General features: G+C 29.1%; 2 protein-coding genes across 2 annotated transcripts in view; one reads left to right on the forward strand and one right to left on the reverse strand.

The window, feature by feature from the left end:
- The first annotated feature begins 692 nt into the window (after nt 1–692).
- On the forward strand, nt 693–2,507 carry LOC113375230. Its single transcript, XM_026615175.1, has 4 exons — nt 693–812; nt 888–930; nt 1,032–1,193; nt 1,283–2,507. Exons 1-4 carry the CDS (start codon nt 767–769, stop codon nt 2,505–2,507), a joined length of 1,476 nt encoding a protein of 491 aa, XP_026470960.1. The 5' UTR covers nt 693–766.
- A 6,221-nt stretch (nt 2,508–8,728) lies between these two features.
- LOC113376459 (protein held out wings) overlaps nt 8,729–20,687 on the reverse strand; it is a gene marked incomplete in the record, with an annotated part of 17,106 nt that continues 5,147 nt past the window's right edge. Inside the window, 6 exon segments of the mRNA XM_026616382.1 lie at nt 8,729–9,250; nt 10,291–10,399; nt 12,442–12,759; nt 13,891–14,002; nt 14,074–14,214; nt 14,825–14,941. Coding sequence (XP_026472167.1) covers nt 10,320–10,399; nt 12,442–12,759; nt 13,891–14,002; nt 14,074–14,214; nt 14,825–14,941 — 768 coding nt within the window.

Raw genomic sequence — 20,687 nt, forward strand, 5'->3', positions numbered from 1 at the left:
TTTCGGTACTCCGAAGATCGCACCAAAATAAGTTACTTGACATTATAGGGTGTGGTGTAAATGCCAAATATTTTCTTCGTGGTCTTTAAATAGCCGCAACTATAGATAATCTCGACAAATTACTGGGTCATACATATTATACATAGCAATGCAAAATAACAAATTATCTAGTATACGATTCCACGGGTTCAACATTAAAAATTACTAATTCAAATTATAGTTAGATTTTTATATAGGTCGAAGAATGCCAATTAACATCGGCTTGCTAATTCTAAATATATTACGATTGCTAGGTCAAAAATCCGAAGGTTTAAGCATAGAAGATGCATCGCGTTTCGACTAACGAATTTATAATTTAAAAAAATTTTTGATATGTTAACGGTCTCATAATCAGGTAAATCATATTTAGCCAATAAAATGGCATAATGCAAGTTGTATATATAACAAAGGATAACAAATGTTTGATAATCATTGTGATATGATACTAAAGTATGTGTACTACAAGAAGTAGTACACATACAATTGTATGTATGTACAATCCTATATTTTTTAATTTTTTGATACAATAATATCAAATATTTGAATATCTAACGATCTTATAAGGTATACTGAAAGAACGGTTCGCAAATATCGCTCCGAGGCCATCGAAGCAAGCGCCAAAGGCGGAGCTTTTATGCACTGTGTAACGAATATTTTGACAGTTCCTTGTGTGTTGTATGTAAATAAGTTATTTATTTTGTCAAAAAAACTAATTTTTAGAAAAACTATGGATGTAAAGAAAAAAGCATATTACAATTGTTCAGTTAATTATTGTAAGAATACAACAGTCAATTCTAATTACGAATTTTATTCTTTTCCCACGAATAATCCACTGTTTCCTTTTAAAGTGGTTAGACGCCAGGCGTGGTTAGATGCATTAAAAAAAAAGGAGTGAGTACATTAATTAGATAATTATTAATTTATTCAATTATTTTTCAGTTTATTTTCTGATGTTTACAAATTAAATTTATATTAATAAATAATTACAAAAGGGAAGATGGATCACCCTGGACACCACGTCGTCATAATCGCATTTGCGGCATGCATTTTGTTGGAGGTAAGAAATCGGATCATCCTGAAAGCCCCAGTTACAACCCAACAATTTTTAAAAACTCATCTAGAATAAAAACTGATTCAAAAACTGCAGTTGATAGGTAAAATTGTTATGTATTATTTATTTTTATTATTATTATTTTCTATTTATTTATTTATTTATATTTATAATTTTGAACTTAAAATCTAGATTTCAAAGAAGGTTGAGTCGAACCCTTGTCAAAGAAAGTATTTCTCAAAACATAGAAGGGCTGAAGAAGAAAAAAATGTGTTCTAGGTCTATATTTCCAGTCAATGAAACAATTGAAAACATGGAAAATGCTGAAAATGTTAATTTGATTGATATTGGAACTCAAGTTGATTTTTCAAGTGATGATAATGATTCTGATGGTCAAGATACTGGAAGGAAAGGTAGTGAATCATTTATATGTAGATATTATTCAAATGATTGTAGCAATGTTGAAATTCAAGTATCTCGTCCAAAAATTAATATGCAGAAGAAGAAAAAAGTTGTGATACCAGACACAAATGATCATAAAACAAACAAATCTGGATTTTATGGATATTCTTCAATAAGAGAGGCCTCAGAGCTTAATGATCTTGCAGGTGTTAAACTTGAAACCTTTCAAGTTTTATTAAATATTATGAAGAGAAAACAAGTTGATGACAGTATAAAAATACCATCAGAAGATCAGCTGTTCATTTTCCTAATGAAAATGAGATGTGGACTCACGTTTACTGCTATGGGTGTATTACTTAACCTTCATAGAACAACAATATCAAAGGTTTTTTATGATACTCTAATGTACTTAGCCGGTGCATGCGAGAAGTTTATAATTTGGCCATCAAAGGAAACAGTACAGGCAACTATGCCCATTGCATTTAAAAACTCATACAAAGATTGTAGAGCTATTATTGATTGTACTGAATTTTATGTAGGACAATCTAAGATTGAACACCAAGTTAAATTTTATTCAAATGACAAAAAAAGATTTAGGATAAAAATTCTTGTTTGTTGTACACCATCAGGATACATTTCATATGTTTCACATTGTTATGGTGCTAGAGCAACGAATTGCCAAATAGCAAGTATATGTGGTTTTCTAGATCTACTTGAACCTGGAGATCAAGTCCTTGCAGATAAAGAGTTTCCTCAAGTTAAAACACAACTAGTTGAAAGCGGAAGAGGAGTTTTAGTTGTAATGCCACCATTTCTGCATGACACATTCTCTGAAGAACAGGTAGAAGAAACTTATAAAGTTGCTAGAATTCATATTGAGAGAGTGATAGAAAGAATTCATGCTTACAAAATAGTTGATAAGTTTACTATCGATATGTTACCTTACTGTGATGCAATTATATTTATGTGCTGTGTTCTAGTAAATCTACAATCACAAATACTTAAAGATATTTAGTTAGCAATAGTAAGAATTTCAACTTATATAATCAGTTTTAATAAACTATAATCATAATAATATATGTAAATATTTAATAGCACAAGTTTAACTATCTTCTACCCTTTGGTAGATTGAACATAAATATCACAGATACTTGTACCAGGTGCATACATTAACACTTGGCATTGAGTATAATAAATATATGGTTAACCTTTATACATACTTAAATAGCCAACATTAAAATTTCCAATATTTTCATCAATGATAGAGGTCTGGCATGTTGAAGGGCATTTAATTTCTAAAATTTTTATGAGTTTGTTATTTTTAGGGCATTTAATAACTAAATTTTCTATACTAGCGTATAACTAAGAATATATTGGCTGTACTAACAATTTTATTGATCTCACGTCAAGAGAAAATTGTATTGAATATTTGGCCATTGCTTCTTTTTTCATTTTTTAATCCATATTTCATAGATTTAATTAATTAGATTAGCAATTAACTTCAGATTGATTAGATCATGAGCCAAAGTTTCAAAAATTCTTTTTCTCCTAGTTTTAATACTATGTGGTTTTGAAGATGCACTTAATCTAATATGACGAGCTGAAAACTACTCTGAATTTTTACTTTGGGGTCTATTGTTTTTAAACATAACTTAACAATTTGTAACTGTAACAGTAGTAATCTTACAGTTAGTAATCAGTAAATATAATATCACAGATATTTAATACTGGCCCTGCCTGAAAATTTTAAGTAAAAGTTTGATTCATATTTTCAGTCTTTCTCTCAAATATTCTCTTAATGAGCAGCTATTTAAGTTGTGGTCTCAGTCTCATATATAAGAATAGTGCAAAAAGGGCAGTTTATCTCTGATACATCATTAAATTGCACATTATAAACTGGTCCATATTTTCTAGTGGTTGGAAATCATCAGCAGTTGCAAGAGGTTTTGAATACATTTCTATTCCCAGCTGAGCATCAGAAGGCTTTACCCAGCTTTGCCCCCTTAATGTTTTCGACTCACTCATGTAGTTGTTTATATAATAAATTACAGCATAAATGTGTTTACAATTAGCAACAGCTTGAGATACACAAGTACGTGTTCTGTGAATGACATGTCTATTGTTACCGAACTAAAAAATTAAAAATTAAAATTTATTGAAGCGAGTAAATATGCTTAACACTTACAAAGAACCTTTGTGAATGACATATCTCTAATCTTACTTCATAAGGAACACTGGTAACATTTGCTTGCCTTATAACCACATTTGTTATTTTTGTTAAAAAATTTAGTTCACTACTCTCTTCGGCCCTTTTAACTTTTGTTACAGGTAAGTTTTTGCCATTAATTACTTTTTGAGAATTAAATTTTGTAGAGTGTGTAATCTTTTTAAATCTTGTTAGCGAAATTCGAATCATTATCACAGGCGGTAATGGACTACACGATCAAATTTATATTTTCCGTGGGTGTTTTTGACTATGCTTTGGTACTAATGTATAAAAGTAACGTATTTGTTCTTAATCAATTCCTGCAGGAAGCGAAAAAAAATATTTTTTTTAAATAATCATGATTATTTAAAAATTTTTTTCGCTCACTTGTTCGATTTATATTTGAATATTCGTCACAAAGTGCTAAATATGACCATGGGCGGCGCTGCGCGCGGTTGCTCTCAATATTCGCTTTTTCCATCAGTATCTCTATATTCGTGCATCAATAATTATACATGACAAACGTATATATATATATATATATATATATATATATATATATATATATATATAATCTCTTTTTATAATAAAATATATCATTTATTTTAATTTTACAATTTTTTTTTTAATTTTCATATTTCGACGTTTTATCAATTTTTTATTTCATATTTATTTTTTTCGTGCAATTTTATGTGTTTTTGTGTTATTTTTCAAAGTTTATTTGTATGGTGAGTTTCTTTACATTTGTTTATTTTATGGTTGTTTTTCATATATACTTTTCATATACATTGTTTTACTTATTTTTGTCTGTTATTTATGTATTTTTTATATTGTTTTAATTTGTAACCCTGAATTATTTAATTGTAGCACTGAAGATGGGTCAAATCAAGACCCGAAACGTATGTTTTCTAAATAAAAACATTTTTCATTAAAACTGTTTTTTAATTACTGGATGGATGCCCAAGAAACAATTTTATTATATATATATATATATATATATAATAATGTACTATATAAGTATATATATAATATAGTATATAATAATACACTATATTATGTATAATTCTGTTTTTTCAGTAACCTTTTCTTATAAAGGTAAGGTAGGTATTTTTTATGTAACCTTTTATTATTATCTTATTCTTTATCTAACTAGGATTGATTTTTTATACAAAACAAAATAAACATAATTGAAATAAAGGCATATATATAACCTTTTTGCACATCGAATTTGAATTTGCCTACTGATCTTAAATTATTTTGCAATTTATTGTGCAAAATATAGTATAAACCATTAAAAAAAAGTTTCGAACCTAACATCTTCTCTTGCAGTAGTTGTGCTGTACTTCTATTTAGAAAATACTCATGTAACCGATTAGCAAACGATCGGCCAAGTAGAAAAAATACAAATTAAATACATAATCAGTTTGACAACCAACCCCAGTACAAGTTCAACAAATGGTTGCTGTTAAATTAAAGCAGTTTATGTGCTAAATTGAATATTTGCGCGTTATAGATGTCAAAAATGTATTTCTCCTCCGTCTATATTTATATATTTATTATCAAACCGACATACACTATATAGTTGAAAAATAGAGAAGAAAACATAAGGCTACACGATCGTTCGAACGTTATATAGATTATGTCAAAATCAAAACTTTGAAGGTGCTTTAGTGCAAAATAAGCTTTTTGCCGATAGGATTGATTTCAAAGCGACAAAATATATTTTATGCAAAACTCACCTATCCCGAAATCCTTCTGATGCTCAGTATGTATATATTATCATCATACGCCGAAAAAAGCCGATCATGTCAATGTTCAAACTTGTTCAGATAATTCACTTTTGACATAACACATTATTTATATATATTTTTATGTTAATTATATATTTTAAAACATATCTCACATTGAACAAATATAATTCGGATAACTTTGCACTTAACAGAAAATCGTTGCTTACATATTCCCGTTCAAGAACTACGTGAATCCACAAAATATTTAACAATCACCCATTTCTTCTAAGTTTTATATCAACTAGGCTACGCAATGATCCTATTGGATATGTTGGTAACGTTGTTATTCGTGCGTCGTTATCCAACATTGGCGATAAAAAATTAATTCAACTTGTAATGTTTGTGGAAGATTAACTGTCTCTAATTAGTATTTGGAATATAATTTGGAATAGAATTTATTTTCCAAAATAATTTTGTATCGTAATAAAGATTATTTCGGGCGAATTAAGTTCCTTCGTGTTCTTTGATCTTTCCGGTTTGCGTCAGTTCAACGAGCGCATTGATTGGTTAAACATTCGGCTTTAGTTCAAGTTCGTCCTCAAAAGTTTGTGTTCTACTAAAAGTGATCTAAATTGTGCTAATAATTGTGATTTTGTGCAAGATAAGTTTCTAAGGTATGAAGTCTCGATTCACGGCAAAATACTATAATCGTAAGTAATATTAATAATAAAATTTGTTGCTTTTAGGTTATAGCTATATGCTTTCTATAATCCGCGAGAAATTTGATTTACTTTATGAAAGCAATTTGAAATATATTCAAGAATATTATACTATCTGATTACCAAAAACCAAAACATTTTACCAAATTTCTTTCAACTAAACACTTTATGTTCCATACTTCAATTATAGAGTATCTATTGTTAGTAGCTTGTGGCTTGTAGGAATGCATATTTTTACATACATACAAAACTTCTAGCAATATGTAATAATTAATGTCACTATTGGATTACTGAATTGTCATTGTTTTTCAATTGATGTGAAAAAGAATGACTTCATCAGATTCCTATAGTTATGAACTTTTAACTTAACTCTATTCAGTAAAAAATGCTCTTAATAAACATACAAATAAGCATTCATTTAGTTGTCAACATAGAGAATAAAAGCTGACAATAGCTCATAACTATAATAACTGCAGTTATCAACCAAATATTTCGATTATTATCTAATATGCTGTAACTCTATCCATTATAATGTAAATGTATTTGAATTTGATGAAGAAAGTCAGTGGAGTGGGTCTATGATCAATTATTTTAACGATGTATGATATTATAATGACACAATTGAAAATGGAATAAAATTCATACTATAAAATTTATCCTAAAAATAAATCTTATAACTAATATAAAAAAAACACGAAATCTATACGGCAACATATATTAAGATTACAATAATTGATTAATACATATAATACTCTTATTTACATTTATATTTATCGTTCAACATCATTATAATAGGCCAACATAGAAATATTTAGAGAATTATATATTTTTTCATCTGTACTTAATGTCCAAAAATAAAATGTCGATGAGGACACATTAAGTACCACAGATGGACAATTTAATTACAAGATTGCAGAACTCAATTCTAATTAAGTAACTGGCCTTATCTAGAATATTTACCTGAACATATAACCAAACTATCCAACCGAATCCTACGTTAAATCAACTATTTTAACTACAGTAATGACAACTATGTTGAGAGAGTAAAACTGATCGTAAATTATGTCGTAATATAAATAACTTTATTTTTGTACTATAACAAAATGTGAGATTTTGATAACAGGATTATTATAATATGGAGAATGCGGTTTATTTTAATTTATCTAATTTTATTCAAATCCTGAATACATAAGGATTTTTATTTTTGAACTTTATGCTACACACACCAACATATATATATATATATATATATATATATATATCATGTTACATATGTATATATATAATATCATCAAACATAATCAATTATTGTTATCCTTCGTAACATAACATGGCTATCTTAATTTCAATTTTGCAACTGCAAGGAAAATAAGTTTAATGATAATTATAAAAACAGTGTGAATGTGTTGGATACATAATGGCACTCAACATTTTATGATAAATCCTGAAAGGCACGGATGGTGCAGCATTATCATTACATTTGGCACATAACACTATTGAGATTCTTACTTTAATCATGTATCTATACAATACAAGCTCTGCAATACTTTTATGCTTTGCAAGTCTTATGGGTATACGCATACACAATACATAATGCAGTGGTATTATTTATACATGCACACACACAGAAATGTATATATATAGTATGTGTGTATGATTTTGATATATGCATATACACATAAAAATGAGTACACAATCATTTATTCACACAAACAACCAATCACATACACATAGCATGATTAACTGACTATGCGATGCATGCTATACATATTAATTGTTTTACATGGTCGTATTGAAAACAATATATAAATATAAAGTCAAGCATATTTTGAATATTACTTGCTCAAAAATGTAATTTATTACAAATTTATGCAAGAAAATTCATCAAATAAACACAATTCTTAAATAATTAAATGTCTAATAAAAAAAATACAAAATAATATAATTGCCTTAAATATAATATAAATCTGATTTGATTGTGTCAAATATAGTTTCTTAATTGAGCACTTTCTCATAAAATAAACTTATAGTTTTGTGATATTGCTGATCATCTTTAACAACATTAAAGTAACACAAAATAGCAAGATCTCAAATAAATTTAATCATATATATATATAAGATGATTTAAACAACAGTGAGTTCACACAGTAAAATAATTTCAAATTCTAAACATTTAGCTGAGATTCTTTGCTATGAATTCCCTAATATGAGTACGGTTACTTTGATAAGTTATTTGTACATAAACCTAAAACTAAAAAATATATTTGCGTTAAAATGATAAAGTAATTTTTTTTGAGTATTGCACAGCGATGAGTCATACTAGCAAAAAATTGATCAATATTCTAAAAATCATTGCTTCTACTTTGAATAATAGCTATAGCTTTAAATAAGTATTTCAATAAAACCTAACATCATCATATTTATCACACATTCAAATATGAAGAATTGCAACTATGTATATATATATATATATATATATATATATATATATATATATATATATATATTTATAAATTTCATAAAAAAAAATAATATTAGTATTACAACATTTCTCTAATGTTGTTGTAATGCAGTCAAATTTTAACAAATTATCTCTATTATAATAATGTAATACTCAATGTATAAGTAGGAGCTATGTAAATATATCTGCACACAATCTGTCGATTATGTGGACATCTTCATATGCATATGTAAAAATACATGTATATGTGTTTGTACATACATATACATATATGTACATATGCATATATACATGCCATGTATACATATTTGCATACACATATACATATTCTTATGTATATGCATACACTTACACAAGATGTATCAATGATTATAATTTATAAATAACTTTGAGTGTATATAGATATTAGCATATGTACACATGTTTGTAGACATATGTATATATGTACAGTATCAGTAAGGCACATGAGAAGTGGATTAGGCACTGTGGGTTATGAAAGCGATTAATGTTAGTTAGAGAGTTGAGGACCTACCCCCTGGCGACGACATGTTAGTGTAGTCCGGAGTGTGCGTGCAGGACGTTGTTGGTTAACACGGTTCGTGACACGGCCAGACACGGTGATAAGTTAGCACTCCGACAAGCCTACCAGGCAACCGGGTTAACAAGAAAGAAAGAAAACAGATTGTTAGTACTGACAACTTGAAGTTACTCATTTATTCTGTTGATCAATCACTCATTCATTTATTCGCAAAAGAATACTTAATAACAATAGCCCTCATACATACATTTATTGCTTCTATCGCTAGGTCTTAATATCAGATATAGATAATGGTTTTTATTAGAAAATGACTATAGGTTGTTACATGAAATATGTACCATGTTATTTGATGTTATATAAAGCATAAACTATTTCAATGCATATATATATATATATATATATATATATATATATATAAATTTAAATTTATAATTATATTCATTGATTATATATATAATCACTTTTTGAATCGTATCACTTTTCTTTGAAATTTAATTTACTACAGAGGCAAATAACATACAACATGTAACAAGTCATATGTCATAAAACGGTTTTATATATGAGCATATATTCGCTATGACATGAAATATCACAATCCTACATTTAACTTCCAAAAAATTGAAGTCATCTTATGTAATTCAGAATATGACTTGAATATTAAAATTAAAATATGAATCAGAATTATTTGTATTTATAATTCAATGAACATATAACTGAAATAAATTGTCGAATTAAAATTCAAGAGAAATCTAACATGTAAAATGAGATTAATAAAGGCTACTTAGCAATATCAGCAAATTAGTGTTACATATATTATAAAATGTGATAATTTGCGCTGCAGCTAAATGTATGTTGAGGTAGCTGCACAAACCTTCATCTAAACTAAATGTAGCAGCCCCTCAATAATACTGATTAAAAATAATTTGTTGACTCTCGTACTTAGATCATGCAACTATTAGTACTTTTATACAATGATTTGATAGCAAAAAGTCTATGCTCAAATAAATACATTAAGTAATACTGACACCAAATCAGTGATGATTCGGATCAAATTTCCACCTAAATTAAATGTATTAATGAAATTGTCGACGAATGGATAAAGATAGAGAGCTAGAAATGTTTAATTATCACGGAGGCAACTAACCTTTTATATGAAAGGAGAAAGAAGAAGCATTATGAAAGTGCCCCTGCCCTCTGATAAGGATGCTCGCGCTGCCCAAGGTGCCTGCGCTGTTTGGATGCGGCGCTCACTCCTATTACATAAATCGTTAAAAATTATGGATTCTATTCAACAGCTGTTTAAGCTTCTCAACTCATTTACTCAATTATAACTTAGTAATGAATGAACCACGTTATCTATGATTAAATTTATATACCACCAACATAAAGCACACTATTATTTTATATAGAAACGCACACACACACACACATGTATATATATATATATATATATATATATATACATATACATATACATATATATAAGATGTGTGTGTGTGTGTATATATATATATATATATATATATATATATATTATAATATGTATATGCATAATAAAATACATATAAATATCACATAATGTATAAAAATCGTAATATTAAAATAAACCTATGAGTAAATTTTAGTAATTCTGGCAAATAGAGTAAACACATAACATTATACCATATAACCATGTTAAAATTAATCTATAATAGATTCATTGAACATGAAAGAAGTTTTTAAGCACTTCAGTTTCTTATACATGATATATGTACCAACGCACATCAATTACAACTTAAACTCGTATTGTGTATTGGAATGGTGTCCAACGGCCTCTGCAGGCACAGGATTTCAGGAGCGCTCTAGATCCGCGTCGTATGTCCACGGAACAGGACAAACTTCAAACGACCAAGGACGTGGAAACAACATTCGCAATTTTACAAGCATATTATCTCCACCTTCAAATATCCAGAAACATATACTAAGTACTCGTTATCTTTATGACTTTAAATACTTGCTCACTATTAATAATGACTGAATTAAGTTTTGAAAGCCATTTTATATTTTAGCACATAATATACGAAATGCTAAGTATTTCATTGATTTCTATATCATTTAAGATATACCCCAAAAACCAGTTATTAGTTGATTCGGTCAATTGTTAAATTAAGCGCTCCTTGCTGTGCATTGTTAAACCTGAAGCTTTTAAATCAATTTCAAATTTATTCATTCATATAAATTGTGAAGTTTCACTAATTAAATAATAAATCTCGAATTATTCATTCAACAAAGACGAGCAAAATTTTAAATAGAAGCAAACAGAATTAAATAGCAAATGGTTTATGCTGGGTCATTGTTTATAGTTGTGAGTTGGTCATATATCATTCTAAATAAACATGCAAAAATGTTACGTGCTTTATTCTTAATCTGTGATAAATGGTAAAATTTGAAATGTTTGAATACTAGATGAAGCAATTGTACCATACTGTTAATTTTGGGCGTAGGTAATATATAAATTATTGGTGATATATTGAGTACCATAGAAGCAATTATTTTTATAGCTCAAACTCATTCTTGTGCAATATGGAAAACGTACATTGCAGAGAATGAATACTTTAGAAAATATGGAATGTATGCTGTAGCTTTATAATCAGTCAATATATTACTACGTTGCGATAACATGTTTTACTGTTTGTTCAATATAATATACTATACAAATTTATTTATGGAAATAAATTGTGACAAGCTCGGACTAGATAAATAATTCATATTGCAAAAATATCTTACTGACGAAAATACTATGACATTTTTTCAAAATACAAACTAAAATTGAGTAAAGATATTGGATAAATAAATTCATTGTATGCATATAACAAAAATCTAAGAATAAATTAAAGTTTTCTGTATATATATATATATATATATATATATATATATATATATGTATATGATGTATAATATGACTCAATCATTTCATAAATAATTCTTGGAAGTAAGCTTTCCTACTTGAATGAACCTTTTGCTCATTGAATTTGAATTGATTATTTTTTTCAAATGTGGCACAAATATTGTAAAGTAGATATATTATATATATATATCGGTCAAAATTGATTTGTGCCACTACTTTTTCAAAAGTAGTAATGTGATGCACATTTTTTTAAATTTTAAATATATATGGAATATATTATATATACGCAAGCTTACTCTTATCACATCAAGTACAAACCAAGGATATATACACATATAATATACATAGCACACATATATATTGCGTATATATTGTGTTTCTGGCGCGATCAACGAGCGAACAACCCACCGGAGTGATCGGCCGCAGCATATTCAGCCGTAAGGAGCGGGTTGGCAGCGGCCAGCGCCGCATAATTGGCTGCATAATCGGCGTATGGCGATGCGGCATAGATTAGTCCTGCATGATGTGGATCCATTGAACCAGGTGGCGCCGAGCCGTTAAGCAACGAAGCAGCGGTGGTAGGAACCGACATCCGCGGTGACAGGATTAGTGGCGCGCCTAGGGGAGCAGCGGGAGCGCGCAGTGGCGCAGCCATACCAGGCATAGCAGGCGATAGCAAGCGCTGCGTTTCGGCCGCCACGCGACGCCATTCTTCGTCGCATGCTGCTGTGTGTACATTGAAATCGTTAATGAAGTGGTATATATCGTGAAAAAGTGGCAGAACGTTACAAATCCTGCTGTTAATTTGAGTTTTTCACTATTATCTACTATTTTCACTAAAAGCTCCTACAACGTCCTTCACAAATATAAAAATGTACATAGATATATAACTGAAGTAAACTAAAGTATAAAAACATAAACATTGTTAACAGTCAAGTTACAAAGAGATTACAAAGAGAAAAATACTTGTTATACATGTTTTGAAAACAGCATTTATACGCAGATTTCAAATAGTTAATAATTCGAGATCTGAAGCGGCATGACGTTGAACAATCATTTGAAAAACAATTCTGATTATCACATAAATGTACTATACCTATAGGATAACTTGCAACCGCATTTTATAACTATTTGAAATACAAATGATATGAATTGCGTGTTGTGTATAATACTGTTCAATTTGAATAAACGCGGAACACGCTCATGTACAAGTCAGAAACAAACAAAGCACTTTATTTAGAAACTCCCATTGTCTCATGATATTCAAAATGCTGATAATTAATTGGTATTTTTAAGGAAACGTGTATATTCAATAGTCTAAATAACAGTATTGCACAAACGCAATAGCAAACGTAGAAATTACTAGCTTTAACGAAATTACTGAAAACTGTCTCAATATAAACATGATTTAACCCTTTTAAGTCGAATCAAATTTGGAGATGGGTATCGTAGTATTCGCAAATATTTTCCGTGGAAAATTTAGGATTTGTAAACAAGATTTAAAAACTGTTTTGTGAACTTTAGATATAAATATATTTTTATTCAATACATTTGTCTAGTGATGTTTTTGTATAAAAATGGTATGTTTTATAATTACTATATGCTTTATGAATGCATACAGTACACGATTCAAATAGTAACTTTCCTTGGTGGCTGAGAGTAGACATACGACCGGAATGGTAAAAAGGCTTTAGTGGCTGAGAGTGAACAAACGACCGAAAAGGGTTAAATGACGTCTTGTAGACGTGATTGTGTGTTAAAGAGTTAGAGGAGCGGAGAATATAGCTTAATATTAAGGAAATTAATTTTTGTTTTTACTAAAAATGGCGCATGTTTCATATTGATGCGCAGTCCTACCAGCAGCAGCCACTGCGGCGGCAGCTTTGGCACTTGAGTCTCTATATGTTCCATTGATGATGGCTAGTTCCATCAATTGCCTCTTCTTCAGCTCATCTTCACCATCTGCTTGCTATAGTTTTAAAATAGGCATGAGATAATTAAATTAAAATGCCAGCTAATTCATAATCGATTTGTACTTACTGGCACTAATAATTTCTGCACTTCTTCGACCGCGCGGGCCAATTTAAGTTGTGCCCTGTTTTCTGAATCTTCAACTGTAATTAAGACATGAAGTTCATCTGCTAAATGTTCCCAATTTGGTTTACCTCGATTTGCGTCTTCCTATGAAGGCAGTAGAATATTAATACCATATTTTAGCCAAAACAGTATGTTACATATAACTCTATGTTTGAGCAAGGTTTTCTATATAGTTGATTATATTTCTGAAAAAGTACTTTATTGTAGTAGACATAATACATAAATGATACTTACTGTAACATTTAGTTTTCATCTTTTATCGGAGGAGCGTGTAATAAATAGATGCATATTTGTTAGTGAAACAACGAGATCAAGAAGCGTCAGATCTTTTTAAACTATTTTTAATAAATGGCAATGGCGAGAAGGAGTTAGTTTATTTTAACACTTTATTGACCGGTCACGCGTTAACTCGTGTTTTTATAGCCTGATGTTGCTGACCAAATCACGAATAAAATCGAAATGCGCTTTTTTCGCATCGCTGTGGTTTTCGACTTTGGCGACCATACAGCGCAATAATTGCTAGTTTCTCTCGCTTATAAGACCCGCCAAATCTTTTGGTGTAAAAATATAGAGATATCAATAGCCGTTCAACAAAATGTTAATAATTCTCGAAATTTCACATATTAAATACTAACTAAGATATTTATTGTGATCTGCGCTCGATAAGCCGATTTTTCGTATTAATTACACTTACTTTTTTCTTGTCTCTCATTGAACCTTTTCCTCTGACCATAATTTTACATCCGGTTTCTTGCTCTAGCTGCTTAGCGGTCATACCTCGCGGACCCAATATTCGTCCAACGAAATTGAACTGTAACAATAATGATTTATGAGTGGCTTTATAGTTTTAATCTCTATTCTCTAATACAGATATTGATCAATTTTCGGATGTAGAGAAGAGAAAATCTATGTTTTTTAGATTCGTTTAAAATTTAAGAAGGAAATAGAAATAGTAGTAATATTATAATTAATTATTATAGTAATATTATCAATATAGTAATAATTTATTAAATTAAAATATTTTCTGCAAATAGTATGGAACTGTAAATTGTATATGAAAATAATACTGTTTTATGTCGCTTTATAATAATTTACAAGTTCTGATTTGATTTGATTACTTCAAATAGTTGTTATGAAAATAGCTAATATTGGTTTTTAAATTCTTCAACTTAAAATTTTAACCTTCTACTCCGATAGTGAAATGTTTGTTTTGGCGGGAGCCTTACAAAACTACTTATGCGAGTATTAAGAGAAGTATGTACTAAAATATAGATGAAAAATATGTTAGTTTACTATTTATCGAACTTATTTTCATCCACCGTTATAGTTCTTTTTTAACGGTAAATAAAGTAATTGTAAATAATTTTAAATTAAGGTTATGACAGAAGTAAAGATATCAAGCAATTTCCATTTTCGATTATTTTAAAATATAAATTACAAACTCCACAAGAAGTGATGTACGTGTAACATTAGTGGATATTTAGTCTTGAACTTAATCGATGCGCATAATATTTTTTTTATCACAAACTGGGAATTATCGAACGTTGACAATTAAATTAACAATATCCAATTAAATAAACAATGAATTGAAATCTAGCGAACAATTTTTGAATTTCCATATATTTTATTTTTGCAAAGAAATTGTCCGAGGAAAGAAATGTCCCTTTTTCAGTATCCAAAATAATATAAATGTTAGTTAATTAAGAAGAAAACGGAGCGGCCGATTTGGAATTTTCAAAATAGTCTTATACTTTTATTTCAAAATGAAAAACTTTTAATTTACTAACCTAAACAAACAGTACAAGTAATCATCGGATGTTTGCCAGAAAACGATTATTTTATTCACTTTAAGTTCAAACTATATTCACTATTACTTGAAATGCCTAGAATATATAAAATTATCGTTTTGAATTTTTGGGCGTTAACAAACTTGAGGAAGTCAAGTTATTACAAAACACGATCTACTAAAATTAAAACGGACAAACATAAATAGTACGGATATTTGGGACAAATTCAGTTAGTGTATATCAGTCCCGAAATAAGCTGTTAAATGATAGCCGATCCGTAACTTATGCACTTGGGTCGTGCCAAGCTGATGTAATTAATAAATTAGGTTTGCGGAATTATGCATTAAAGCAAATCTACGGAACTTCCTGTTTTATAGGTAAATGTAAAACGTGCTTCACCTAAAACAAATTATCTTTGCATCTACTAATTTTCGGATCGTCTAAATTTGTTGTGCAGGTTTCTCCAAAATATTGTACATCTTAAGATGCATACGTAAATATATAATCATAAATACATTAATTCCACACGTTTCTTCTAAGTAGTGGTGGGCGTTGAATCAACGAACGGTTATTTTCAACCGTTTCTTCTTCGTTAACTAACTAACCGTTTCGTCGCAACGAAATAACTAGTTGAAAATCAACTGGTTTCGAAGCAGTTGAAAACATGGCGGCCAGTTAGTTTTTTCAACGATATAGGGATTCGTTCGTTGTTGAAAACGAACGTAGGCAGGTACCTGCGTCGGAAAGGATCAACTAATACTATGAAAATCGCTTATTGTTAGGCTACTGCTTTTATAATATTGCAAATGTACATGTACATCTCAAAAGAAACTTGCAACACGCGCCAAATCGTTTAATTTTAGAAAATCAGTTACATTTATTATAGTTTTCAATGGTTAATATTTTTCATAAAAATCTCATAGCATTTGTCTTGTAATAATTTTTTTAAACTAAACCTGAAAATTGATTTTTTATTTTTCATAACATTTTATATAACTATACATTTTTATATTGCTATTTTTATATAACATGTAAATTCGATGTTTTAGTATATGGCTTTGCTGTAATGAAAATATTTAAGTTTTTTAAATTAAACCTTTATTTATTATATATCTTATATATAAAAATGGATCGCAAAATGTGTTGGTAAGCGCATAACTCAACAACGCCTGGACCAATTTGGCCAATTCTTTTTTTTAAATGTTTGTTGAAGTCCAATGATGGTTCTTACGTCGAGAAAAAATGGAATAATTGTCGGGAAAACCCTAAAAACAGCCCTAATCTTTTTCTCATACAAACGTTTTCTAACTAAATCCTAGAATCAATTTGAGCTTTATTGCTATTATATAAAGTTCATATTAAATTACAAACACTCACTGTATACTCCTCCTAAACGATCATTCGGATTTTGATAAATCTTTATAAAGTTTGTTAAGGAAATTTTCTAGGATGTATGTGATTATAAAGTACTAGGATGTATGTGCAATATTATAGCAATAAAAGGAAAAAATTGCAAGAAACGACATGTCATTGTTTGCATTGAAAATAAATGAAAACTATCACCTGCCAAAAATTTCAATTTACTCATGAACCTAGACCATATTAGAATATGTATAATAAATTTATGATTATGAATAAGAAAAATGAAATGTCTACATTATTATGTGCCAAAAAGCAGCTGAGATGTTTCAGAAATTAAAATAATATAAAATGCAGTATATGTATGGCAGATCGAAATATACACATATGAATAAATATGAAAAATTAATTCATTTGAAATATAAAATTAAGTATCAATCAGGGCCGGTCCTACCTTTAATACGATGCATGCAAAAAATACGAACGCACGCTTTGGGGGGCACCTACATAAGATTTGGATATTAAATTTTCAATACTGTTTTATTTTTAAATATATAATTTCTTTGCACCTTCTACTAATCTTTCCACAATATTTTTATAATTCGTACAAATTTACTTTATAACAACAAATAGGAAAGTAAAGATGAATACACACAATTCGGCCCTCACGATATCGATTAGGAGAAGTTTAAGATGCAATTTTGGATATCTTAAATAATAAAAAATTCAATTAATTTAATCCAACATAAAGTACCAGTGTTATGTCATGGTTATCGTTATGTTATACCGTTTAAAAGACTTCAATTTCCAATTTAGTGTGAGAATTGAGACTCATCATTTTATTTAAAGCAGTTCTACATTTAACATCGCTCATATTATAAATGTACATGCATTTTGGCGTGAAGAGTAATTTAAAAAAACAATAATTATTATTTTTAGTTAAACGGTAAATATTAGTATACTATATTGAAAAATTTTAGACATGGGTACAGAACAACGTCTGTCGGGTCATCTAGTATATATATATATATATATATATATATATATGTGTGTGTGTGTGTGTGTGTAATAAATGTGACAATTCACATTTATTTCTTTTTATTCATCAAATCCAACGTCAACTTGACTTTTATAAGAACAAACTTCATATTACCAACTTTCAATGAAACAGTTATTTCAACTATCAGTTTCTTAACGTTGCCAGCGTTGAATCGTTAAAAATAACTACAGTTGAAAAATAACTAGTTATTTAACTAGTTGACGAAACCCCGATAACCGTTTCGTTTCGTTGACGGCAAAACCGTCAACGACCCATCTCTACTTCTAAGGTGTGGCTTAGGTAGAGTCTTCAAACGTAAACGTAATTAAAAATAATATTTTAACTTTTTCCAAATTTAATAACTTGCTTACAAAAAAATTAATACATCTAGATTATGGACAATATAAAATTTATTTATCTACCTGATAATTATTATAATAATGAAGATTTATGTAAAACTAATTCCATGATGAATAATCGTACTATAAACATATATGATATATAAACAGTATCGGAAATGCATTGTTTGGACATATTAATTCAAAAATAGAATAAACGTTATACATACTTAATATAAGATATAAATAGAAACAATGTCGTCAATGAATCATAAATTACCGTATTATATACACGGAAGAATAGTGGAGACCGGGCACGGTTGTACCAGGATATGGTAGTGACAGTTGTCACTTTGTCGTCGTCGTTGATTATGATATAGGGTCCAAAGGGAGAAGAAGAAGTCTGATTGTTCGAATAGTTCATCATTGCTTTCAGTCAGTGCTCTACATTAACATGATTTGTAGAAAGCATTGCTTTTAAAGAGTCAAAAATAAGTTTTCATGTACGAATTCTTTTAATAATAGCTGTTATTTATATACAGATAGAACACTTTGATTGTTATTTTGCTGTAAGTTGAACACTAGTAGTTATTTAACAGCAATTAGTTTTTGCTAGATAATTTAGCTCAGTCATGACGAAGATTGTTTTCAAAAGTGTGCGTGGGGTACGGTTGTGACATGCATTTTTTGTCCTTTTTGGGTCATTCAAAACACAGAACAGATAAAAAAAATTCTAACTTAAGTAAAACAATATACGAAAAAGTAAGGGAGAAGGAAAATTAAATACAAGAAAGAAAAATTTCTTATTAACTTTGTTTAAAAAATGATGTTTTGTTATATGGTATATTGTTATATTATATTCATAAACCATATGGGTATTTATACCTATTGTTTTTTTAACCTATTTTTATGCCTGTTCACACTCCCCGAACGGTTGTGACGCCCTTACGCCCTTTTCTTGTATTATTTGATTTTATGACAAATCCTTCGTATTTAAGGATAGTATTTCATTATTTTCACGTAGACAAATGTTTAAATCACCATTTAATTTACTTTTCTCCGAGCTGAGCATTCTAACTGGTAAATTAGCAAAATTATTGCTGATCAAAAAAGTGGCACAACCTACGGTAAATCAAAAGATAGTTTCCCCTACGGTAAAGCAAAAGATAGTTTTCCCTACGGTAAATCAAAAGATTAGAAAAACTGCAAGGCACCGAAATATTAACTGAACATACATAGTACAGTAGTTTAAGCAATGTGCATTTCCAAATAAAAACGTTTCTATTTTATGACAAAATTTATATGCGCAACGCGTTTAAGGATATTCAAATTGAATTAAGAACGAACAGCTATGAGTGTTTAGATTCATACATACATTTTCTATTTCAGAGAACAAAGAATTTAACGTATCCATTAAAACACCGCATGTTTCTCACAATTTATTTGATACGTAGCTATCCGAGGGGGCACACTCACACGAACTATTTTTAAGCATCTTGTCGGAAATAAACTACGCTGAGGCTGCGAGAAATCCAGGGTCTCGGCATTAGTGCACTGTATTAGCAGAATACTGTAATTGTTTCCTCACAAATAATATGATATTATAAAGTAATCATAAGATAATCCTATCACACATAACCCTAATTCACGACTTTGTAGCTAAAATATCAACGACTGTATCCAACTTACGCTTAGCAATTTATCATATGATTGTCATACATTTGGAATTATGAACTTATCAACCCATAGCACCACTCATCGTAAAATATACAAAAATTAAAAAAACAGAATATCATGAATCTATAAATCCTTCAACAATTTTAGTAAACTGAATATATTTTGCTGATGCTTTGTTACAAAGATGTAAATGAACTCTATAAGAAAGTTTATCAAGTGTGTGTTTTAGTTTTAACGTTGTGTCGACGTTTTATTCGGTATTATCAGATATGATTTAAATTTGCATAACTTGCCTGGCTTGTTTAAAAGTCATTTTCAAATCATATACCTGTTTTAACAAAATCTATGAATTGAATA

Source organism: Ctenocephalides felis, unplaced genomic scaffold (assembly GCF_003426905.1).
Source record: "Ctenocephalides felis isolate EL2017-DRISC unplaced genomic scaffold, ASM342690v1 CF-g0.4_SCAFFOLD_01886, whole genome shotgun sequence".
In the NCBI taxonomy this organism is placed as follows: Eukaryota; Metazoa; Arthropoda; class Insecta; order Siphonaptera; family Pulicidae; genus Ctenocephalides; species Ctenocephalides felis.